Raw genomic sequence first — 25,894 nt, forward strand, 5'->3', positions numbered from 1 at the left:
CTCAAATGGATGTATCTAGCATCAAGTTAGTGCTAGATACATCTATTTGAGAAACAAGTTTGGGACAAGTTTTTTTTGGACGGAGGAAGCTCGGGAGCTGCAAAATCTGTTTGGACGCTGCAAAATCTGTTTGTTTAATACCCATTTGGACGTGAGGCATCAGCAGGGACAAGGTCAGGAGGGCGCACGGAGGCTAAAAATTCAGAGAGTTATACTGTAAATATCCCGATAAATAATCTGCATATACCGTAGAGGCTCTGAAAAAGATGGCACCTATCCTTCTGTATCAAATTAAACGACAGTTCAAGGCATCCGTAGGCAAAGATCAGACACTGCAACTAAGTACAGCAGGAGGTGAATCAGACAATTTTTCTAGATCAAATCAACACAAGGTTAGTTTCGGACTAAACAGAGTGAATCAAGCTGTTATATTGATGGAATGAAGAAATTTTTACCTTTGATGCTGTAAACTCCAGACTAAATAGCATCTCACAGAAAAGAATAGCTTTGCTTCACTAGTGCAGATCATTTCAACATGACAGGAGCAAAGGAACATAAACTGACATGCTCTACTGTTCACTACAATGACAAGAGGAATAAAACATAAATTCCCCCCCATGTTTTACTGCCCATACAATTACATAGCTAACATGCACAATAATACTCCCTCTAGTCCAATATGTAGTGCGCATGGTTTGAGGCTCCAAGACCAAGGCATGATGTGCAGATGTACTTCTAGACCATAGTAACCCTGCATGCACACTCTCCGTACATAGGCATGTGGATGTGCTGCATCTCCAGTGAAAAGCTAGGGGTAATTCTTGTCCAAAGTGCTTCATACTCACTACATTGTGGAATTCTTGCAAGAAACTAATACGCACTATATATAGGAATGGAGGGAGTATTCAACATAGAATACACATACACTATCTGTAAAAGAGGGCATCCCTAAGTAGCCCAACACAACAATCTGGACATCACAAACAGCAGCCTTGGTACAAATAAATGGTAGCTCCATAAAGTTAAATAGCAAAGGCTGCTGCCCGTATGCTGGTACCAACCATAAACACATAGTATATGTTTACACAAGACAAGCAGCTAGCACTACTAAGTTAACTGGAACAGTTAGCCCCATAAAGTGAGGCTACAGAGTACAATCGACAACAAAAGAGAAGTAACACAACATCAGAAGGATCTAACCGGATAGCTGCTGATATTACAAGGAACCTATGATTCAACATTATCTGAAAGGTCGACAATGGAACGGCGATATGCAAGTCAGACTATCAGTTCCAATCTGCCAATTCCTCCGAGTACAAGGGAACATAAGGACGATAGGGTCCCATGGAACCATTTCCAAGATCGCGGATGAACTGCACTTTTCCACTATCCATTTCATAAGACACGAGTACTTTGTCATGCCCAAAAACTAAGAAAATCATGTTTCGTTGCGGGTGGTGGGCGACAATGTGAAACCTGATTCCCTGATGGACATACTTGACTCCAAATAGATCAAAAGGCCTAACGCTGTGCTTCAAGACCCACACTTCACTGCCGTAGTCCTCAAGAACCCAGATCAATAGTTTGTGACCATCACGATGATCAATATTTGCTAAATACAAACGCCCTTGAGACAGATCAGTGAACCCGACAGCAAGATCTATTTCAGGGCCAAACAGATTGCATGGCATAGGAATAACCCTCCAAGTAGTTCCCTCCACATCCACTGCCACCACCACCGCAGGCTCGATGGTAACCAAATGCAGAAAACCCTTGCCAAAGGCACTTAAACTCAATATCCTAGCTGGGAAGCCCCAACCGCTGTCCTTGTGACTCCAGGCGCCGGTTTTGGACGAGTAGATCTCAACCCCTTTGACGTGGCCATCACTATCGTCAACATCGTCGTCTGTATCAGCCCCATCCTCCAGGAACTGGAACACATGGAAGTGCGAGGAGACAGCCGGGTCAAACCCCAAGCGAGCTGTCTGCCACTTGCTGAAGAAGCGCGGCAACGGCAAGGCAAGCCATTTCTCTGTGGCAGGATTGCACAATACGTAATCAAATGCCCGCGAATCAGCGGTCTCAAAGCGGCTGCAGAGGAGTAGGCCGTTGCAGCTGTCCAGGAGGTTGAACCTGTCACAGTTAGGCAGGAAGGGAAGCGAAGGGTCCATAGGAGGGCGACCTCCCGTGGAGACATGGGTGAAATTGCGAATCAATAAATAGTCAGGGCTGCGGCTCGAGTAGAGGAATCCGGCGAGGTCATGGAGATGGTGCTGCGGCAGCGCCTTGCGGTGGTCGGGGTGGGAGATGATGCCGCGCCACCGCTTGGAGACGCACTTGAACCGGCACAGCGACTTGTACGGCAGGGGCGACAGAATCTCGACGAGGAGGTCTTCGGTGAGCTTGTCCGCTGGATTCCGCCGCCTGCTGACGTCTTTGGAGCCGTCCGCCATCGCCGTGGGGAGAGGCGGCGGTCAACCTGCGAACGGGGCGGAGGAGGAGAGATTTGAGATCCATCGACATCGGTGAGGGGAGCAGGAAGGAAGGAACCGAGGATCTACGGCGAATGTGGCGTACTTACCGGGCGAGAAGCGAGTGACGGCGAGGGAGCCCGTTTGAGGTGCTCCCGTCCCGGCCGGCGAGGGTTTGGGTGCGCGGCGGCGAGGTGAGGTGAGGTGTGGCGTAGAACTGGAAGACGGGGGAAGTGAATGAGGAGTATGCTGTGCTGGGCTTTTATCTGGGCTGTACAGGCAGACGATACAGAATAGCGGTGTGTCCAGTTTTCAGCCTGCACTTCAGTTTTTTTTAAGACAATCTCGCGAAGTTTTATTAAATCATCATAATATTTACATGAACGAAAGGAAAGGAAGATCATCGGGCTGATCTAACCCAGCATGGCGGCTAGCCCCTAAAGTTAAAGCACGCTTCGCTAGATTGTGAACCTCGTAATTTTTTTTTTGTTTTTTGTTTTTAGTTCGAACTCCTACTTCCATAAACTATACTGCATGAAATAAACACACTAGCACCTGCTGTAATTTCACGAATGATCACACCAAACCGTGCAAAGCTTGCCCTCTTGACTTCGGGCATGTTTTGATCTCCTCTGGCTTCTCAAAACTCCACATATCCAGCTTCTCCTCCTCGCTCACGTAGCGATCGTTCGGCTGCATCGAGCAACTTCTCATAGAGCTGCAGCCCAACTGGAAGGGCACTCGCCCGTTTGGCACTGATTGGGCCGACTGGAGGCAGCCTTGATCGGCCCAGTGCACCGATACCAGGGAGGGAGATGTTGGGGAACGTAGTAATTTCAAAATTTTCCTACGCACACACAAGATCATGGTGATGTATAGCAACGAGAGGAGTGTATCTTCATACCCTTGAAGATTGCTAAGCGGAAGCGTTTATCAACGCGGTTGATGTAGTCGTACGTCTTCACGATCCGACCGATCCAAGTACCGAACGCACGGCACCTCCGAGTTCTGCACACGTTCAACTCGATGACGTCCTCGCCTTCTCGATCCAGCAAGACGGGCGAAGTAGTAGATGAGTTCCGGCAGCACGACGGCGTGGTGACGGTGTTGGTGAAGAACAATTTCTGCAGGGCTTCTCCTAAGCACTACAGAAACTATGACGGAGGATAAACTAGAGGGGACGGGGTTGCCGGCACATGGCTTGGTGTTTCTTGATCTATCTTTGGTGCTAGCCCTGCCCCTCTATTTATATGTTGAGCCTTGGGGTCGAAACTTGGAGTAAAAGCCTCCACAAAGTCGGTTTCACCCGAAAGGCAAGAGTCCTTCTCGGACTCCAGGGCCAGACGCCAGGGTTCCCGGCGTCTGGACCCAGACGCCAGGGACCCTGGCGTCTGGCCCCTGGACTCCGCAAAACTTTCTTTTGCGCTTTCCAAAAACCTTGTGGGCTTTCCCCTTTGGCCCAAATAATGTGTTCTCGTACCCAAACATTTCGGGAAACATCCGGAACCCCTTCCGGTGAATTCCGGAACTCTTCCGGAGATCAAACACTATTATCCCATATATCAAACTTTATCTCCGGACCATTCCGGAGTTCCTCGTCATGTCCATGATCTCATTCGCGACTCCGAACAACATTCGGTTACCAACATACATAACTCATATAATACTATATCGTCAACGAAACGTTAAGCGTGCGGACCCTATGGGTTCGAGAACTATGTAAACATGACCTAGAACTTGTTTCCGGTCAATAACCAATAGCGGGACCTGGATGCCCATATTGGCTCCCACATATTCTACGAAGATCTTTATCGGTCAAACCGCATAACAACATACGTTGTTCCCTTTGTCATCGGTATGTTACTTGCCCGAGATTTGATCGTCGGTATCCAATACCTAGTTCAATCTCGTTACCGGCAAGTCTCTTTACTCGTTACGTAATACATCATTCCGTAACTAACTCATTAGCTACATTGCTTGCAAGGCTTATAGTGATGTGCATTACCGAGAGGGCCCAGAGACACCTCTCCGACAATCGGAGTGACAAAACATAATCTCGAAATACGCCAACCCAACATGTACCTTCGGAGACACCTGTAGTACTCCTTTATAATCACCCAGTTACGTTGTGATGTTTGGTAGCACCCAAAGTGTTCCTCCAGTAAACGGGAGTTGCATAATCTCATAGTTACAGGAACATGTATAAGTCATGAAGAAAGCAATAGCAATATACTAAACGATCAAGAGCTAGGCTAACGGAATGGGTCATGTCAATCACATCATTCTCCTAATGATGTGATCTCATTAATCAAATGACAACACATGTCTATGGTTAGGAAACATAACCATCTTTGATTAATGAGCTAGTCAAGTAGAGGCGTACTAGTGACTATATGTTTGTCTATGTACTCACACATGTATCATGTTTCCGGTTAATACAATTCTAGCATGAATAATAAACATTTATCATGATATGAGGAAATAAATAATAACTTTATTATTGCCTCTAGGGCATATTTCCTTCAGTCTCCCACTTGCACTAGAGTCAGTAATCTAGATTACACAGTAATGATTCTAACACCCATGGAGTCTTGGTGCTGATCATGTTTTGCTCGTGGAAGAGGCTTAGTCAATGGGTCTGCAACATTCAGATCCGTATGTATCTTGCAAATCTCTATGTCTCCCACCTGGACTTGATCCCAGATGGAATTGAAGCGTCTCTTGATGTGCTTGGTCCTCTTGTGAAATCTGGATTCCTTTGCCAAGGCAATTGCACCAGTATTATCACAGAAGATCTTCATTGGTCCCGATGCACTAGGTATGACACCTAGATCGGAAATGAACTCCTTCATCCAAACTCCTTCATTTGCTGCTTCTGAAGCAGCTATGTACTCCGCTTCACATGTAGATCCCGCCACGACGCTTTGTTTAGAACTGCACCAACTTACAGCTCCACCGTTTAATAAAAACATGTATCCGGTTTGCGATTTAGAATCGTCTGTATCAATGTCAAAGCTTGCATCGACGTAACCATTTACGACTAGCTCTTTGTCACCTCCATATACGAGAAACATATCCTTAGTCCTTTTCAGGTATTTCAGGATGTTCTTGACCGCTGTCCAGTGATCCACTCCTGGATTACTTTGGTACCTTCCTGCCAAGCTTATTGCTAAGCACACGTGAGGTCTGGTACACAACATTGCATACATGATAGAGCCTATGGCTGAAGCATAGGGAACATGTTTCATTTTCTCTCTATCTTCTGCTATGGTCGGGCATTGAGTTTGACTCAACTTCACACCTTGTAGTACGGGCAAGAACCCTTTCTTTGCCTGATCCATTTTGAACTTTTTCAAAACTTTATCAAGGTATGTGCTTTGTGAAAGTCCAATTAAGCGTCTTGATCTATCTCTATAAATCTTGATGCCCAATATATAAGCAGCTTCACCGAGGTCTTTCATAGAAAAACTTTTATTCAAGTATCCCTTTATGCTATCCAGAAATTCTATATCATTTCCAATTAATAATATGTCATCTACATATAATATCAGAAATGCTACAGAGCTCCCACTCACTTTCTTGTAAATACAGGCTTCTCCAAAAGTCTGTATAAAACCATATGCTTTGATCACACTATCAAAGCGTTTATTCCAACTCCGAGATGCTTGCACCAGTCCATAAATGGATCGCTGGAGCTTGCACACTTTGTTAGCACCTTTTGGATCAACAAAACCTTCTGGCTGCATCATATACAACTCTTCTTCCAGAAATCCATTCAAGAATGCAGTTTTGACATCCATTTGCCAAATTTCATAATCATAAAATGCAGCAATTGCTAACATGATTCGGACAGACTTAAGCATCGCTACGGGTGAGAAAGTCTCATCGTAGTCAACCCCTTGAACTTGTCGAAAACCTTTTGCAACAAGTCGAGCTTTATAGACAGTTACATTACCATCAGCGTCAGTCTTCTTCTTAAAAATCCATTTATTCTCAATGGCTTGCCGATCATCGGGCAAGTCAACCAAAGTCCATACTTTGTTCTCATACATGGATCCCATCTCAGATTTCATGGCCTCTAGCCATTTTGCGGAATCTGGGCTCATCATCGCTTCCTCATAGTTCGTAGGTTCATCATGGTCAAGTAACATGACTTCCAGAATAGGATTACTGTACCACTCTGGTGCGGATCTTACTCTGGTAGACCTACGAGGTTCAGTAGAAACTTGATCTGAAGTTTCATGATCAATACCATTAGATTCCTCACTGATTGGTGTAGTTGTCACAGGAACCGGTTCCTGTGATGAACTACTTTCCAATAAGGGAGCAGGTACAGTTACTTCATCAAGTTCTACTTTCCTCCCACTCACTTCTTTCGAGAGAAACTCCTTCTCTAGAAAGGATCCGAATTTAGCAACGAAAATCTTGCCTTCAGATCTGTGATAGAAGGTGTACCCAACAGTCTCTTTTGGGTATCCTATGAAGACACATTTCTCCGATTTGGGTTCGAGCTTATCTGGTTGAAGTTTCTTCACATAAGTATCGCAGCCCCAAACTTTAAGAAATGACAACTTTGGTTTCTTGCGAAACCACAGTTCATAAGGAGTCGTCTCAACGGATTTTGATGGTGCCCTATTTAACGTGAATGCGGCCGTCTCTAAAGCATAACCCCAAAAAGATAGCGGTAAATCAGTAAGAGACATCATAGATCGCACCATATCTAATAAAGTACGATTACGACGTTCGGACACACCATTTCGTTGTGGTGTTCCGGGTGGCGTGAGTTGCGAAACTATTCCACATTTCTTCAAATGTAAACCAAACTCGTAACTCAAATATTCTCCTCCACGATCAGATCGTAGAAATTTTATTTTCTTGTTACGATGATTTTCCACTTCACTCTGAAATTCTTTGAACTTTTCAAATGTTTCAGACTTGTGTTTCATTAAGTAGATATACCCATATCTGCTCAAATCATCTGTGAATGTGAGAAAATAACGATACCCGCCGCGAGCCTCAACATTCATTGGACCACAAACATCAGTATGTATGATTTCCAACAAATCAGTTGCTCGCTCCATAGTTCCGGAGAACGGCGTTTTAGTCATCTTGCCCATGAGGCACGGTTCGCAAGTACCAAGTGATTCATAATCAAGTGATTCCAAAAGCCCATCAGTATGGAGTTTCTTCATGCGCTTTACACCGATATGACCTAAACGGCAGTGCCACAAATAAGTTGCACTATCATTATCAACTCTGTATCTTTTGGTTTCAACACTATGAATATGTGTATCACTACTATCGAGATTCAATAAAAATAGACCACTCTTCAAGGATGCATGACCATAAAAGATATTACTCATATAAATAGAACAACCATTATTCTCTGACTTAAATGAATAACCGTCTCGCATCAAACAAGATCCAGATATAATGTTCATGCTCAACGCTGACACCAAATAACAATTATTTAGGTCTAAAACTAACCCCGATGGTAGATGTAGAGGTAGCGTGCTGACCGCGATCACATCGACTTTGGAACCATTTCCCACGCGCATCGTCACCTCGTCCTTAGCCAATCTTCGCTTAATCCGTAGTCCCTGTTTCGAGTTGCAAATATTAGCAACAGAACCAGTATCAAATACCCAGGTACTACTACGAGCATTAGTAAGGTACACATCAATAACATGTATATCACATATACCTTTGTTCACTTTGCCATCCTTCTTATCCGCCAAATACTTGGGGCAGTTCCGCTTCCAGTGTCCAGTCTGCTTGTAGTAGAAGCACTCAGTCTCAGGCTTAGGTCCAGACTTGGGTTTCTTCTCTTGAGCAGCAACTTGTTTGCTGTTCTTCTTGAAGTTCCCCTTCTTCTTCCTTTTGCCCTTTTTCTTGAAACTGGTGGTCTTGTTAACCATCAACACTTGATGCTCCTTCTTGATTTCTACCTCCGCGGCTTTTAGCATTGCGAAGAGCTCGGGAATAGTCTTGTCCATCCCTTGCATATTATAGTTCATCACGAAGCTCTTGTAGCTTGGTGGCAGTGATTGAAGAATTCTGTCAATGACACTATCATCAGGAAGATTAACTCCCAGTTGAATCAAGTGATTATTATACCCAGACATTTTGAGTATGTGTTCACTGACAGAACTATTCTCCTCCATCTTGCAGCTATAGAACTTATTGGAGACTTCATATCTCTCAATCCAGGCATTTGCTTGAAATATTAACTTCAACTCCTGGAACATCTCATATGCTCCATGACGTTCAAAACATCGTTGAAGACCCAGTTCTAAGCCGTAAAGCATGGCGCACTGAACTATCGAGTAGTCATCAGCTTTGCTCTGCCAGACGTTCTTAACGTCGTCAGTTGCATCAGCAGCAGGCCTGGCACTGAGCGGTGCTTCCAGGACGTAATTCTTCTGTGCAGCAATGAGGATAATCCTCAGGTTACGGACCCAGTCCGTGTAATTGCTACCATCATCTTTCAACTTTGCTTTCTCAAGGAACGCATTAAAATTCAACGGAACAACAACACGAGCCATCTATCTACAACAAACATAGACAAGCAAAATACTATCAGGTACTAAGTTCATGATAAATTTAAGTTCAATTAATCATATTACTTAAGAACTCCCACTTAGATAGACATCCCTCTAATCTTCTAAGTGATTACGTGATCCATATCAACTACACCATGTCCGATCATCACGTGAGATGGAGTAGTTTCAACGGTGAACATCAATATGTTGATCATATCTACTATATGATTCACGCTCGACCTTTCGGTCTTCGTGTTCCGAGGCCATATCTGTTATATGCTAGGCTCGTCAAGTTTAACCTGAGTATTCTGCGTGTGCAACTGTTTTGCACCCGTTGTATTTGAACGTAGAGCCTATCACACCCGATCATCACGTGGTGTCTCAGCACGAAGAACTTTCGCAACGGTGCATACTCAGGGAGAACACTTCTTGATAATTTAGTGAGAGATCATCTTAAAATGCTACCGTCAATCAAAGCAAGATAAGATGCATAAAGGATAAACATCACATGCAATCAATATAAGTGATATGATATGGCCATCATCATCTTGTGCTTGTGATCTCCATCTTTGAAGCACCGTCGTGATCACCATCGCCACCGGCGCGACACCTTGATCTCCATCGTAGCATCGTTGTCGTTACGCCATCTGTTGCTTCTACGACTATCGCTACCGCTTAGTGATAAAGTAAAGAAATTATAGGGCGTTTGCATTTCATACAATAAAGCGACAACCATATGGCTCCTGCCAGTTGCCAATAACTTCGGTTACAAAACATGATCATCTCATACAATAAAATATAGCATCATGTCTTGACCATATCACATCACAACATGCCCTGCAAAAACAAGTTAGACGTCCTCTACTTTGTTGTTGCAAATTTTATGTGGTTGCTACGGGCTTAGCAAGAACCGTTCTTACCTACGCATCAAAACCACAATGATAGTTTGTCAAGTTAATGCTGTTTTAATCTTCGCAAGGACCGGGCGTAGCCACACTCGATTCAGCTAAAGTGAGAGAGACAGACACCCGCCAGTCACCTTTAAGCACGAGTGCTCGTAACAGTGAAACCAGTCTCGCGTAAGCATATGCATAATGTCGGTCCGGGCCGCTTCATCTCACAATACCGCTGAGCCAAAGTATGACATGCTGGTAAGCAGTATGACTTGTATCGCCCACAACTCACTTGTGTTCTACTCGTGCATATGACATCTACGCATAAAACCTGGCTCGGATGCCACTGTTGGGGAACGTAGTAATTTCAAAATTTTCCTACGCACACACAAGATCATGGTGATGTATAGCAATGAGAGGAGGAGTGTATTTTCATACCCTTGAAGATCGCTAAGCGGAAGCGTTTATCAACGCGGTTGATGTAGTCGTACGTCTTCACGATCCGACCGATCCAAGTACCGAACGCACGGCACCTCCGAGTTCTGCACACGTTCAGCTCGATGACGTCCTCGCCTTCTCGATCCAGCAAGATGGGCGATGTAGTAGATGAGTTCCGGCAGCACGACGGCGTGGTGACGGTGTTGGTGAAGAACAATTTCCGCAGGGCTTCGCCTAAGCACTACAGAAACTATGACGGAGGATAAACTAGAGGGGACGGGGTTGCCGGCACACGGCTTGGTGTTTCTTGATCTATCTTTGGTGCTAGCCCTGCCCCTCTATTTATATGTTGAGCCTTGGGGTCGAAACTTGGAGTAAAAGCCTCCACAAAGTCGGTTTCACCCGAAAGGCAAGAGTCCTTCTCGGACTCCAGGGCCAGACGCCAGGGTTACCGGCGTCTGGACCCAGACGCCAGGGACCCTGGCGTCTGGCCCCTGGACTCCGCAAAACTTTCTTTTGCGCTTTCCAAAAACCTTGTGGGCTTTCCCCTTTGGCCCAAATAATGTGTTCTCGTACCCAAACATTTCGGGAAACATCCGGAACCCCTTCCGGTGAATTCTGGAACTCTTCCGGAGATCAAACACTATTATCCCATATATCAAACTTTATCTCCGAACCATTCCGAAGTTCCTCGTCATGTCCATGATCTCATTCGCGACTCCGAACAACATTCGGTTACCAACATACATAACTCATATAATACTATATCGTCAACAAAACGTTAAGCGTGCGGACCCTACGGGTTCGAGAACTATGTGGACATGACCTAGAACTTGTTTCCGGTCAATAACCAATAGCGGGACCTGGATGCCCATATTGGCTCCCACATACTCTACAAAGATCTTTATCGGTCAAACCGCATAACAACATACGTTGTTCCCTTTGTCATAGGTATGTTACTTGCCCGAGATTTGATCGTCGGTATCCAATACCTAGTTCAATCTCGTTACCGGCAAGTCTCTTTACTCGTTATGTAATACATCATTCCGTAACTAACTCATTAGCTACATTGCTTGCAAGGCTTATAGTGATGTGCATTACCGAGAGGGCCCAGAGATACCTCTCCGACAATCGGAGTGACAAAACCTAATCTCGAAATACGCCAACCCAACATGTACCTTCGGAGACACCTTAGTACTCCTTTATAATCACCCAGTTACGTTGTGACGTTTGGTAGCACCCAAAGTGTTCCTCCGGTAAACGGGAGTTGCATAATCTCATAGTTACAGGAACATGTATAAGTCATGAAGAAAGCAATAGCAATATACTAAACGATCAAGAGCTAGGCTAACGGAATGGGTCATGTCAATCACATCATTCTCCTAATGATGTGATCTCATTAATCAAATGACAACACATGTCTATGGTTAGGAAACATAACCATCTTTGATTAATGAGCTAGTCAAGTAGAGGCATACTAGTGACTATATGTTTGTCTATGTACTCACACATGTATCATGTTTCCGGTTAATACAATTCTAGCATGAATAATAAACATTTATCATGATATGAGGAAATAAATAATAACTATATTATTGCCTCTAGGGCATATTTCCTTTAGGAGAGGGGTATCAATTGGTTGGGGATCGTTGGTTTCTTTTTATGGAGCGGGGGGGGGGGGGGGGCAGTGAACTGATACCTTTGGTGGTGGCAGCTCCTTGTAAATTGGGTGAACTTCTGATTTTTTTGATCAATGGAGCTGGGCTGATCGAGCTTCACGTTTCTGCACTGCAAGTTGGCTCAGCTTCGAGAAGTTAGCTTCTTGGAGCCCAAACGTTCTTGACAAAATTATTTGTGAAGATGGTGAAGTTAGAAGCTAGAGGAGATCAGAACAGGCCCCTCATCTACGGTATTCTTGTAGTCGAAGGCCACATGGATGCACTGGTTGTAAATATCCTTTGAAAGGGTCAAACCCTCACGTACTACCATAGCTTCTAAAGTCTATGGATCCGATATAAGAGGAAATACCATTGTAGAGCACTACAAAAAAACACTTCCATGATGATACGTGTTTGTCACAGTAGGTCGCGTTTCTTGTCATGCATGTACATCCATGACAAATTTATGACAGAATCAAGATAGTCATACCTGTGCTGTCGTAGAAGTGTTCCATGACATTACCAAAATTATCATCATGGAAGTGTCCACTTCCATGATGATAAATCGCGCGTCACAGAACTGCTTTCGTCAAGGGTGACCGACACGTGGCATCCACCGTAACGGAACGTCGTTAAGCTATCGGGTCGGATTTTGGATCCAATAACCCGTTAACAGCCCCGACCAATGGGGATTTTCCACGTGTAAAATCATCATTGGCTGGAGGAAACACGTGTCTGCTCATCGTTGGGACAGATGTCATCCACTCATTTGACGGAAGGCGCCTATGATACGTCGACACGTGGCACGACCCAACAGAGGCCCATTCCTGTGAAAAGGCCGGCCCGTTTGACTTGGTCAAAATGTGGCGGGCCGGCCCATGGAAAGCCTGTTAATGGCATGTTCGCATATAGCCCATTTACAGCCCGCTAACCCAAGGCCCATTACGCCCTATCCGAATTAGGCCCAGTAGCGTCATCTGGGCCACCCAATATGATTCCAGCCCGTTTTCACTTTTGGCCCATGTATGGCCCATGACGTCTTTCGGCCCATATGAGGCTCTATGTAACTCTTGGCCTATTAATGGCCCGTGATGAAACTGGCCCGTAATGAACAGTGTATCACTTTACACCCATTAACGGCCCGTGGTGAAACTGGCCGTAATGAACAGTGTATCACTTTATACCCATTAACGGCCCGTTATTCCGTTGGGCCGTTTCCAGCCCATGTTATCTTTCGGCCTTCTCGGAGCCCATTTATTCTTGGGCTCATTTCCAGCATTCGTTTACTTACGGCCCATTACTGTCATTTTCTGCTTGTGGGCCAAATTCAGCACGTGGTTACAGTCGGCCCGTTTGTGGTCCGTTAATACGTTGGGCCGTTTTCATAGCGTCATGAAATACGGCCTATTGATGGCCCGTTATGGTCGGCCCATGAACGGACGATTCCAACTCTAGCCCGTTTACGGCCATAATGCGGCCTGTTATTGGCCCATGTTATCATATTGCCCGTATAAGGCCCATTGATGATACGGCCCGTAGAAAGCCCATTGTTTCTACGGCCCTTAGAAGGCCCATTGTTTCTACGGCCCGTAGAAGGCCCACTGTTTCTACGGCTCGTTGGAGGCCCAGTGTCACTACAGTAAATATTCGCCCATGGTTATTGTAGCCTAGTTTTAAAAAATAGGTTATTGCAGCCACTAGCAAACCGCGGAAAAAGAACTGCAATGACTACAAGCAAACAAATAAACAAGACAACAAGGAAATAAATAAGCAAGCAACTTACGCTAGGCTATCACGGCTATCACATATTACGTCCACTGGGCATCAAAGTTTGCCACCAGTGCAAATAAACGCGTCGACAGAAGAATATACAAAACTGAGAGCCCTTCAGAAGGCACTAGGCCTGGCCAGGAAGGGCCTCCCAAACAGCTGAAGAAGCTGAGTAGACCTCAGTTGTGTCAACGATAGATGCATCAATACTAGATTTAAGGCTTGATGGTGCGCACGGCAGTCCTCTGACATCTTCATTGCATCTTTGACTTCAAGTCGGAGCTGAGCTGAAGCAAGCCTTTCCGCTTTAAGTTGAGACTGAAGAAGTCGAACTGATTGAGGCAGCGACTGCACAGAGGTTGTCTCACACCTGCTGGTGAGTAGCTTCAACTCACTGTCTTCATCAAGACAGGACCTTGGGGTCATCTCGCTATCCACAAGATGGTTTGGCTCACTATCTTCCCTAAAGTTCTGCCTGGCGTAAGAGATACGACTCTGAAAGAGAAACAAGGAGACACGTAACAGGTTTCACAATTATATAAGCAAATAAATGGAGTTTTCTGCATAAGGAACATGTTTTTACAACTACAATTTGAAACTGGTAGTTGTTGCAAACATCCAATCAGATGTAAACAGCAAAGCAAATAGCAGTGGAGGAAATGATGCCTATCCAAATCTATACTAGAATAAAGTTTGAAGGCTTGAGAAGGATGAACTTACATTACATGTTAACACGGGCTGGACAAAGCCCTTCTCCATGTTGATGGAAGGATAATTCAATAAATTCCCCAAAGAAAATTCTTTATAAGCGTTGCCATTATTCTACATTTTGCAAAGAGTAAACATAGATCAAATAATATTGGAAGAAACACAGGATAATGAAGCTCAGGTGCAGACTGATGATACATAATCAAATAGCAATTAATTAAGTACATCGTTACAAGGCAAAAGGGAGAGAGGTACTAATGAGAGCAATGCAGAGCCCATTATTGTTTTGAGATCGTATGATCCTTTGAGCAAGGAGATTCATCTGAAATTAGTTTTCATACAAGAGAGAAGGTAAGGCACAAGCAGAAATTTAGGAGTTCAAATTTTGAATTGATATCATAGACATTACCTGACGCTGGGCTCCCAGCAGTTCTAATAGGGGTTTGGCCACTGGAGTAGGGGTAAAGTGTGGTACAGTTGGGCCTGTGTTTTCTGTGGCTGTTGATCTATCTGATTTAACAGGTATCACTACCTTTTCCAAATACATAGTTTGTACTCCTTGAGGATCTACACTCACCCTCTTCCTTTTGGACATCTATTACGAAAGAACAACATTTGACTAGAAAAACATAGTGTGACGACACATGGAATAGGTACAGAAAACGGATAGGTATGGCATATAATCATATATGATGCTTAAACTAAGAAAATGGTGTAACAAAGTAGAAGTAATGCGAGAGGTCAGATGCAAAATATGTGCGACCAATACAACTTTGCAAAGCTAGAGCAAGCACCTTGATGGGTGAATAAGATAGGCCATCCTCCACCATGCCAAGTTTGTTAGCCAGTGGATCGTTCCGCAATATTCCTCTCGTGCGCCCATTCTCATATTCATTTTGATAATGTTCAATATCTGACATGCATGAAAACATAAAAACAAGTGAGATTTTCTTTGTAATGCAGAAGTGATTCTAATCCAATACTGCCTCCCTGTAAACCCCATTGTGCTATCTCTATAATTCTTTTAAAAGATGCCATGCATGCTGTAATTTGTTGTGTGCATTAATATAATGTGGCCTACTACTCAAAATATGAGAGCTCCAGAAGTGATGACACTTCGCAGATGATAGCTTCAACATATAGTAAAGAAGAACAAGTCGGCCTGACCTGACAGATTCAAAATATACTAAGGGAGAACAACTCGACCTGACCAGTCGACCGCAAGAGAAGAGTATCATCTTAAAGAAGAGCAGAAGAGCAAGCAGATTGAAGATATTACAAGTCTTTTAATACAATGTCGGTTGGCCACCCATGATGAACCAGAGCGCACAGAGAAATACTATTCTTTCCGGTCTCTCCATATGTGGCTCACATGCATTTCGAAATTAAGTAGGAACATTTAGCTCACCAATTAAACATCTCTCAGTTTCACTAATATCAGCAATAATATCATATATGAATTTGTACAACTAAGCTTGTTTAGCTCGATGGGTGGAGCAGTGCTATTACGACACGAACCACGTAGGCTTATTATGGTCATCATAAAATGGGGAAAACATAAGCATGATGAGTACAATGTTGATCGTGGCAGTGGGATAGCAGATCTAAAGCTACAAACCGCGCAAAGGGTAGTTAGCAACCGATGTTTGCTTTGAAATAACAACTAAGATTTGGTATGGACAAGAAAGTACGGTCAACAAGTGACAAAGAAATGCAATTATGTTGTCTCTCTATATGTCGCGACATGCATTTGGAAACTCAAGTGGGACCTTTAGCTAACCAATTAAATGTGTTGGTTAACTAATATCAGTATCATATCACAATCATATTTGAACAACTAAGCTTTCGAATTCTGAGTGTTGTGTTGTTTAGCTTGAAGGGTGGAGTAATGCCAGTACGACAGAAAGCACCTACGCAGATCATAGTAGAGTAGATAAAAGGGGAAAACCCTAAGCATCAAGACAAAAATTAGGAAAGTGGAACTAGCTGGACCAGTGGGTGGCACACATGGTTTTCAAAACGAATATAGGAACATTAGGTGACTGTCGGTGTCAAAACCGGCGGATCTCGGGTAGGGGGTCCCGAACTATGCGTCTAGGTGGATGGTAACAGGAGACGAGGGACATGGTGTTTTTACCCAGGTTCGGGACCTCTTGATGGAGGTAAAACCCTACGTCCTGCTTGATTAATATTGATGGTGTGGGTTACAAGAGTAGATCTACCACGAGATCAAGGAGGCTAAACCCTAGAAGCTAGCCTATGGTATGATTGTTGTTCGTCCTATGGACTAAAGCCATCCGGTTTATATAGACACCGGAGAGGGCTAGGGTTACACAGAGTCGGTTACAAAGGTAGGAGATCTACATATCCGTATTGCCAAGCTTGCCTTCCACGCCAAGGAAAGTCCCATCCGGACACGGGACGAAGTCTTCAATCTTGTATCTTCATAGTCTTGGAGTCCGGCGATGATGGTAGTTCGGCTATCCGGACACCCCCTAGTCCGGGACTCCCTCAGTAGCCCCTAAACCAGGCTTCAATGACGACGAGTCCGGCGCGCATATTGTCTTCGGCATTGCAAGGCGGGTTCCTCCTCCGAATAATTTATAGAAGATTGTGAACACCAGGATAGTGTCCGGCTCTGCAAAATAAATTCCACATACAACCGTAGAGAGAATAATATTACACAAGTTCAATCTGCTGATGTATTTTGTGGCGTAACGTCACACCACTACCAAGCCTTCAAATTGTTTTTATTGTTCCATCTCAGCACGTTTAGCGAGGCGGTTTCCTTGGCACGTCTTGTCGAAGCAGAGATCGTGTTCCCCTTATTCTGGGATTCCCATCAATACGGACGTGGGTAACCCAACCGCGCCATTGATTGCGGTGCTTGGGAGATAATCGAGTTTTATCAGGCCGGTGGGGACGCATGTTTCCGTCCGCCCATATAAGGGGATAAAGATCCAATCCTTTTACCTGCACCTTCTTCCTCCTTGGCTTATCCATCTCTGCGAACTCGAGCTCTAGCGCCCAAGCCCGCACATCTCACCTCAACCTTCTCCAAATATGTCTGGAGCGGGAGGCAAGTGGATGGCCTCCTCCGTCACGGAGGGGCATATCCAGAAGCTGCGCAGCGCCGGATACTTGTCCAGCGACATCGCGCATAGGCTCCCCGAAGAGGGAGAGCTCATCCCCACCCCTAGGCCCCATGAGAGGGTAGTATTCCTTCCCCATTTCCTCCGCGGACTGGGCTTCCCACTTCATCCCTTTGTCCGGGGGCTCATGTTCTACTACGGCCTAGATTTCCATGATCTGGCCCTGAATTTTATCCTCAACATCTCGGCGTTTATCGTCGTGTGCGAGGCCTTCCTCTGCATCCAGCCCCACTTCGGCTTGTGGCTCAAGACCTTCAGTGTCAAGCCGAAGGTTGTGAAGGGCAGCCAAGCGGAGTGCGGAGGCGCCATGGTGGGCAGGATGTCCCACGTTACGTGGCTGGAGGGTACTTTCGTAGAAACCATTAAGGGGTGGCAATCAGGGTGGTTCTACATCACCGAGCCGCGTGACCCTGATTGGGCAGCGGCCCCCGAATTCAGATCCAGTATCCCTACACGGCTCACCTCCTGGAAAGAGAGTGGCTAGATCTGGGGGGATTCGGAGGAGCTAACCGGACTCCAAGCCTGTATCCAGAAGCTGGTGGACAAGAAGCTCAAGCTTGTCAACGTAGTCCAGGTCATGCTCATCCGCCGGATTCTCCCGTGCCAACGACGGGGCTTCAACATGTGGGAGTTCGATCCGGCGCAGCACCAGACTTTGAATGGGCTCTTCGACACTACATACGAAGAGGTCTGGAAGGTGCTGTTCAAGGGCGCCGAGGCTCCCGCATCCGCTACCGAAGATCGCAGATTCAGCTCGCAGCGTCCAGCTGACGAGGTAAGTGATATTGTCCTTTACGGGACACTTGTTATTCACAGTTTGACTCTATGCGGGATCTAAACTCCCTTTCCTTTGACAGGACTGGCTGAAGAAGGCCGCACAGACTATCTGTCCGGCCCCATTGCCAGAGGACCCAGCTGACGCCCGCCTAACGGGGCTGCTGGCTCCGGCACCCCACGTGGTGCCGGAGGAGAAGGCCAAGAAGAAGGCCTCGGGGACTCGGAAGAGTTCCCGTTTTCAGGTGCTATCGAACGATGAATCCGAGGCCGACTCCTCCCACCAAGGCGAGGAGGAGAAGAAGAAAGCCTCTCCCCCAGCGGGGGGAGGGAAGAAAAGGAAGGCCTCCCCAACAAGGGAGGCCGAAGGGTCCAAGAGGGGAAAAACTCTTCCCCCGGACTGTTCCGCCAACGCCAGTGACGACGACGAGGACTGGCCTCCAAGGGCCAAGCCTCTGGCGAGATCGTAAGTATCCGGACTCCCGAATAACTTCAAGGTTTTCGTTTTCCGCCACATTATGTCTTTCTAATGCCGCATACAACCCTGCAGTCCGCCTAAGGATGATCTCCCCACTTCGTCGAGCGGGTCCTTAGGGGCGTCGGATATGGATTCTCTTCCGACTGCCTCCACCCCCCGTGATGCGGACGATGCCGAGGTGGGATCCCAGGAAGGGACCCACCAGGAGGAGAGGGCCCCGGAGGTGTCGCAGGACAACCTCCCGGACTTTGCACCGGACTCAGCCCCGGAACCCATAGTGGCTCCGGAGTCCGGCGGGCGACCCCTTCGTAAGAAGGGCAAGACCGCGACGCCGGCTGCCTCCGTCCAACCGGAGGTGCCGGATAATTTGCTGGAGGCGCTCAAGGCGCCTCCATCGAAGAGGAACACCGCACTGTTATGAGTGCGGTGATTCAGAAGGTTCAGCTCGCCAAGAGCGGGCTGACCGAAGCCTGCAGCAGCCTTCTAACAGGCTTTGAGGTAAGAATTTCAATATATGTAAAATGGTACCGCATAGACAGTAGCCCCTGATGCTCGGTTCGGTGTTCGGAAAGAAAAGCCGGACTGAGGATCTTTAGAAAGATAAACACAGGAGTCATGAAAATATGTCAATATGGGATTGCAGGCTGTGCTGCTGACCTCTGCCGCACTGACTGCGGAGGTCAATACTTTGAAGGAAAACCTCGAGCGGTCCGAGAACGAGCTCGGCCATGCCAAGAAGCAGCTCGAGGAAAAAGAAGGTGAGTAATACCTTATGAAAATTGTACCTTACAGAAAAGGATTTGGTTGCAAGAAAAATGACAAGGATAACTGGGGTATTGCAGGGGCCACTAACGAGGTGGCGACCCTGAAAGAGGCGGTGGCCGCGGCCGAACGCAATGCGGCTGCGGAGCGCACCGAGCGAGAGAAACAGGAGGCGCGGGTGGCGGAGGTACAGCAAGAGCTCCAGGATCTCGTGAAGAAACACGAGAGCCTGGAGCGTGACTCGAAGACTCGAGAGTCTGAGCTTGCAACGGCTCTTGAGAGTGCCAAAGCCGCTAAGGCCGAAGCCTACAAGGCCCTCCAGGAGATAGAGGCGATGAAGAAAATAGCAGCGGGTAAGGCATTTTTCATGCAAAGTAAGCATGTGAGTGTTAATTACCTGTCGCTTACCCGAATTCGGAGCTCTCCAGGAGCGTTCGCAGATCTTCCCCGCAGCGTGTCCGATGCTGCCGCATTCTACCGGGCCGAGGAGGGGAGCTCAACAGAGAAGGTCTTCTGGTCTCAGTATGCTGAGGCCGGACATCCGGTGCCCCTTAGCGACCAGCTGAAGCAGCTGGTCGAGCTCCACAAGGCGGCCGAACAGGCCATGAAGGGCCTCATAGTTCGGCTGTGGCCTAAGGAGGCTATGCCTGGGAGCTACTTCGGCCTGGTGCGGCGGCTGGTGGACGCGTGCCCGTGGGTTGAAGTTATCAAGCACTCCGCCTGTATCGAGGGTGCGCGTCGGGCCCTTGCCCGCGCAAAGGTGCACTGGGGCAAGATGGATGCCCAGAAGCTTGTGACGGACCCCCCACCAGAGGGCAAGGAGCATCGCACGCCCGAGATGTATTATAGGAGTGTGCTGAAGGGCGCCCGCACTATTGCGGGTGAGTGCTCCAAAGATGTAATATTTGAGTAGACTCGCATTTTGTTATCCTGTGCGCTGAAAACTTGGTTCATATGCGCTAAGCAACGCTTGTTAATTTAAAATATTACCTTCTGTGCGGCTGTTTATCAAATCTGAGAGATGGCAAGTCGTCGGCTTCAGCCCCCATGCCACGAGTGCTGGGGTGTTCGGGATAAACTCGAGCGCTCTTGTTCCCATTTTTGGGTCCATCTAGGGAGGCGCTCAACACAACGAACAAGGCAACCGGACTTATAATGCTTGAACACTCTCACTTAGCCATAGAATTCTATAATTTTAAATTTCGGCGAAGCCCCTAGTTTTCGGAAGGCCGAATTTGGGGCGCTATCCACGCCTTGGCCGGACAGAATCCGGCTCCTCGCTCGAAGCGGCATAAGTCTTTAGGGACTCGCAAAGAACCTCTCGAACAGCGACCAGCTCTCGCCTCATCATGACGGTCAGTTTTAGCTTTCTCCACTGAGGCGTTAACCCAGCTCAACTGGGGCGCAATCGCAGTGGTTCTCCCAGTGCTACCTTAGCCGATAAAACGGAACGTAAGGTACCAAAACATGGGAGCCGGGCAAACCCAACTATTGACCCAAGAACATGATTCGGAGCCGATGCATATAATGCTATAAGTTCGGGGTGCCGCACTTGTGAAAGTGTTCGGACTTATCACACCATAACGCGGGAAACATAAGCCCCTGGTGTACTTAGCCGTACCAAAACGTACGGATGCAACATGTCATAGATGAACATATGTGTAAGAAAGAAATGCAATTAGAAGCAAAAATGTGCTGCATTGCTTTATTCAATAAAAACTGATGTAAGTGCAGGACGATACAAGTGGTGCGGTAAGCAAGGGATGGGACTGTTTAACATGTCCCCCTCCAGGGGTAGGCTACGGAATAATGCATAAAACAGATTTAATGCTCATGATGGAGACCACCTGGATTTTCGTTGTAGCCTTTCTCCTTCCCCGGCTGTTGCATCGTGGGTTCGGCATGTCTGCTGCCGGACAGGGCCTCTGACGAACGGAGTCCTGTAGGTAAAAAATAAAAGGAAAAGAAAAAGAAACGACACACTTAAGAGCCCCTGGTGCGGTTGAGCCGCAGTCTGGGCTTATCGTGGTCGAGCCCCTTGCCCCATGCCCATGGTATCTTCAGAGCGTAATGGAGTACGCGAAGGGTCTGTCTTAATGTTTTACAGGGGCTGGGGTTGGGGCCGCACTGCTACGCGTGCTCGGAACGTGCCAGGTGGTCGTGTTGTAGGTTACTCCGGGCACGCTTAGCTGTGTCCGGCCGCTTGGCAGCCGGACTCGAGAATTGCCTTAAAAGGCTGCTTTGTACTTCTGCCGCGAGAGCCGCTGTATGTTCCTCCGTTCGGAGGGAGCATTCAGTGTTTCCGTTGACCGTGATGACTCCTCTAGGGCCTGGCATCTTGAGCTTGAGGTATGCGTAGTGCGGCACCGCGTTGAACTTTGCGAATGCGGTATGTCCGAGCAAGGCATGATAGCCGCTGCGGAACGGGACTATGTCAAAGATTAACTCCTCGCTTCGGAAGTTATCCGGGGATCCGAAGACCACTTCCAGTGTAACTGAGCCTGTACAATTGGCTTCTACACCTGGTATGACGCCTTTAAAGGTCGTCTTGGTAGGTTTAATCCTTGAGGGGTCTATGCCCATTTTGCGCACCGTGTCCTGATAAAGCAGGTTTAGGCTGCTACCGCCGTCCATCAGGACTCTGGTGAGATGAAATCCATCGACGATTGGGTCTAGAACCAATGCGGCGAACCCACCATGGCGAATGCTGGTGGGGTGGTCCCTTCGGTCAAAGGTGATCGGGCAAGAGGACCATGGATTGAACTTCGGGGCAACTGGCTCCATCACGTATACATCCCTGAGTGCACGCTTCCGCTCCCTTTTGGGTATGTGCGTGGCATATATCATGTTCACCGTCCGCACCTGTGGGGGAAACCCTTCTGTCCTCTATTGTTCGGCGGTCGGGTCTCTTCCTCGTCGTCGCTATGTAGCCCCTTGTCGCTGTTTTCGGCAATTAACTTGCCTGCCTGCTTGAACACCCAACAGTCCCTATTGGTGTGGTTAGCTGGCTTTTCAGGGGTGCCATGTATCTGGCACAAGCGGTCGAGAATTCGGTCCAAATTGGACGGACCCTGAGTTGTTCTTTTGAATGGATTTTTCCGTTGACTGGGTTTAGAGCCTCTGAATCCGGCACTGACTGCCGTATCCTCACTGTTATCGTCGTTAATGCGGCATTTGTTTTTGTAGCGACGCGACCTGCCACTACGGTCCTTGATATTCGGACTACCAGAATTTTTGTTGAGGTTGTTGCTGCGTGCTAGCCAGCTGTCCTCACCCGCACAGAAGCGGGTCATGAGTGATGTAAGGGCTGCCATGGATTTCGGCTTTTCCTGTCCCAGGTGCAGGGCAAGTCACTCGTCGCGGATGTTATGCTTGAAGGCCGCGAGGGCCTCGGCATCCGGACAGTCGACGATTTGGTTTTTCTTGGTTAAGAACCGTGTCCAGAATTGTCTGGCCGATTCGTCTGGCTGCTGAATTATGTGGCTCAGGTCATCTGCATCTGGTGGTCGCATGTACGTGCCTTGGAAGTTATCGAGGAATGCGGCTTCCAAGTCCTCCCAACTCCCGATTGACTCTGCTGGCAAGCTGTTAAGCCAGTGTCGGGCTGGTCCTTTAAGTTTGAGTGGGAGATATTTGATGGCGTGGAGATCATCTCCGCGGGCCATGTGGATATGGAGGAGATAGTCCTCGATCCAGACCGCGGGATCTGTTGTGCCATCATAAGATTCAATATTGATGGGTTTAAACCCTTCTGGGGTTTGATGATCCATTACCTCATCTTTGAAGCACAGTGGGTGTGTGGCGCCTCTGTACTGGGCGATATCGCGACGGAGCTCAAAAGAGCTTTGTCTGTTGTGTTCGGCCCGGCCGGACTTACTGTGTCCGGGGTGACGGTGATCGTCACGTAACGTGGGGCGCCCACGTGATCCATAGATCGATCTTGATTGTCTTGCCTTATCCTCCAATATGTCGCGCAGGTCCGGATTGTTCCCCTGTGGCCTTGTGCTTTTCGAGCGATGCCGGGGTACGGGTCTAGTGAAGGGCCTTGAGGCCTCTCTGTCGCGACCACGGGGTGGTCGATCAGCCGTATTGTCTCCTAGTGAAGCGGGATCATATGCCTCCACCTCTAATCGGGGGAGCAGCTTACGTTTGGGGTAGCTTTTGGAGGTGCGTTTGAGTTCATGCTCTTCGGCCGCGAGGACTTCGGTCCATCTGTCGGCTAGCAGATCTTGATCAGCTCTAAGCTGCTGCTGCTTTTTCTTGAGGCTGTTTGCCGTGGCCATAAGCCTGCATTTGAAACGCTCCCGTTTGACGGGATCCTCGGGCACAACGAATTCGTCGTCGTCGAGGCTTGCCTCGTCTCCGGAGGGAGGCATATAGTCCTCTACCTCTTCTTCGGCCGCTCTCTCATGAGGGCTGGCGTCCCCCTCCTCCTGTGCTGGATCTTGCTGGAGTGGGTTGTCTTCGGTGCTATCCGGTGTATTATTGTCTCCGGTGCCGGAATCCTCATTCTTGCTATGGCGGGATTTAGAGCGGCGCCGCTGACGCCGGCGCTTGGGCTGTTTCTTGGAGGGGTCATCCTCCGCTATTCCTTCGCCGTTCCCATCCTTTGGGATATCCACCATGTATATGTCGTATGAAGAGGTGGCTTTCCAGTGCCCGATGGGCGCTGGTTCTTGGTCGTCTCCGGCATCGTCGTCCATACCGTCGATGTCCTCAGAGTCGTAATCTAGCATGTCGGTTAGATCGTCGACAGTGGCTACCAAGTGGGTGGTGGGTGGGCTCTGAATTTCTTCATCGTCCGCATCCCAACTGTCCTGGCCGTAGTCCGGCCAGGCCTCTCCTGATAACGAGACGTACTTTAGCGAATTCAAGATGTCGCCAAAAGGTGAGCGTTGAAAGATGTCCGCCGCGGTGAACTCCATGATCGGCGCCCAATCGGATTCGACTGGAGGGGGCGCGGGAGGTCCGGAGTCCGGCAAGGAGTCCGGCACCTCGGAGTCACGAGCTTCATGGGGGACAAGATAGGTGTTCGGCTCTATCGCCGTAGAGGTTGCAGCCCCCGAGGCGGTGTCTAGGCATCCATCCTCGATCTGAGGAGCTGGCTCCGAATTGAAGATCGGAGTGGTTTCGAGTGCGGCCTCCAGGGTACTGTCCGGCGGCAGAGCTAAATCATGCCCATCGTGACAGTACGGCACGCTCGGCTGTGGCTCAAATCCGTCGAGGATCAAGTCCCCGCGGATGACAGCTGTGAAGTTCAAACTTCCAAATCTGACCTGACGGCCAGGGGCGTAGCCTTCGATCTGCTCCAGCTGGCCAAGCGAATTGGCCCGCAGTGCGAAGCTGCCGAATACGAAGATCTGACCGGGGAGGAAGGTCTCGCCCTGGACTACATCATCGTTGTTGATCGAGGAAGCCATCGAGCCTATCGGTGACGACACAGAGGAACTCTCAATGAAAGCACCAATGTCGGTGTCAAAACCGGCGGATCTCGGGTAGGGGGTCCCGAACTGTGCGTCTAGGCGGATGGTAATAGGAGACGAGGGACACGGTGTTTTTAGCCAGGTTCGGGACCTCTTGATGGAGGTAAAACCCTACGTCCTGCTTGATTAATATTGATGATGTGGGTTACAAGAGTAGATCTACCACGAGATCAAGGAGGCTAAACCCTAGAAGCTAGCATATGGTATGATTGTTGTTCGTCCTATGGACTAAAGCCATCCAGTTTATATAGACACCAGAGAGGGCTAGGGTTACACAGAGTCGGTTACAAAGGTAGGAGATCTACATATCCGTATCGCCAAGCTTGCCTTCCACGCCAAGGAAAGTCCCATCCGGACACGGGACAAAGTCTTCAATCTTGTATCTTCATAGTCTTGGAGTCCGGCCGATGATGGTAGTTCGGCTATCCAGACACCCCCTAGTCCGGGACTCCCTCAGTGACCAATTAAACATTCTCTGTTTTAGTGATATGAGCATCATATTAGATTCATATTTCAACACGTAAGCTTTGGGTTGAGGTCTTGAGGAGCAGTGCTAGCACGACACGAAGCACCTACGATGATGGTAGTGAATATAAAGGGGGGAAACTATAAGCTTTACGAATATAGTGCCCATGCCATGGCGGATCTGAAGGTGCAAACCTGACAAAGCTACTTCACAACCAATGTTTGCTTTCAACTAGCCACTACGATTTGGTACGGACAAGAAAAGTACGGTAAACAAATTACGATCTATTTTCCGGGTGA

General features: G+C 47.7%; 1 protein-coding gene across 1 annotated transcript; it reads right to left on the reverse strand.

The window, feature by feature from the left end:
* Positions 1 to 999: 999 nt before the first annotated feature.
* Positions 1,000 to 2,719, reverse strand: LOC123161497 (F-box protein At5g07610). The gene is made up of 2 exons (XM_044579323.1): positions 2,582 to 2,719; positions 1,000 to 2,479 (listed from the first exon to the last, which is right to left on the reverse strand). The coding sequence occupies exon 2, from the start codon at positions 2,451 to 2,453 to the stop codon at positions 1,287 to 1,289; it is 1,167 nt and encodes a 388-aa protein (XP_044435258.1). The 5' UTR covers positions 2,454 to 2,479; positions 2,582 to 2,719; the 3' UTR covers positions 1,000 to 1,286.
* Positions 2,720 to 25,894: the final 23,175 nt, after the last annotated feature.

The sequence above is a fragment of the Triticum aestivum genome, chromosome 7B (assembly GCF_018294505.1).
Source record: "Triticum aestivum cultivar Chinese Spring chromosome 7B, IWGSC CS RefSeq v2.1, whole genome shotgun sequence".
NCBI lineage: Eukaryota > Viridiplantae > Streptophyta > Magnoliopsida > Poales > Poaceae > Triticum > Triticum aestivum.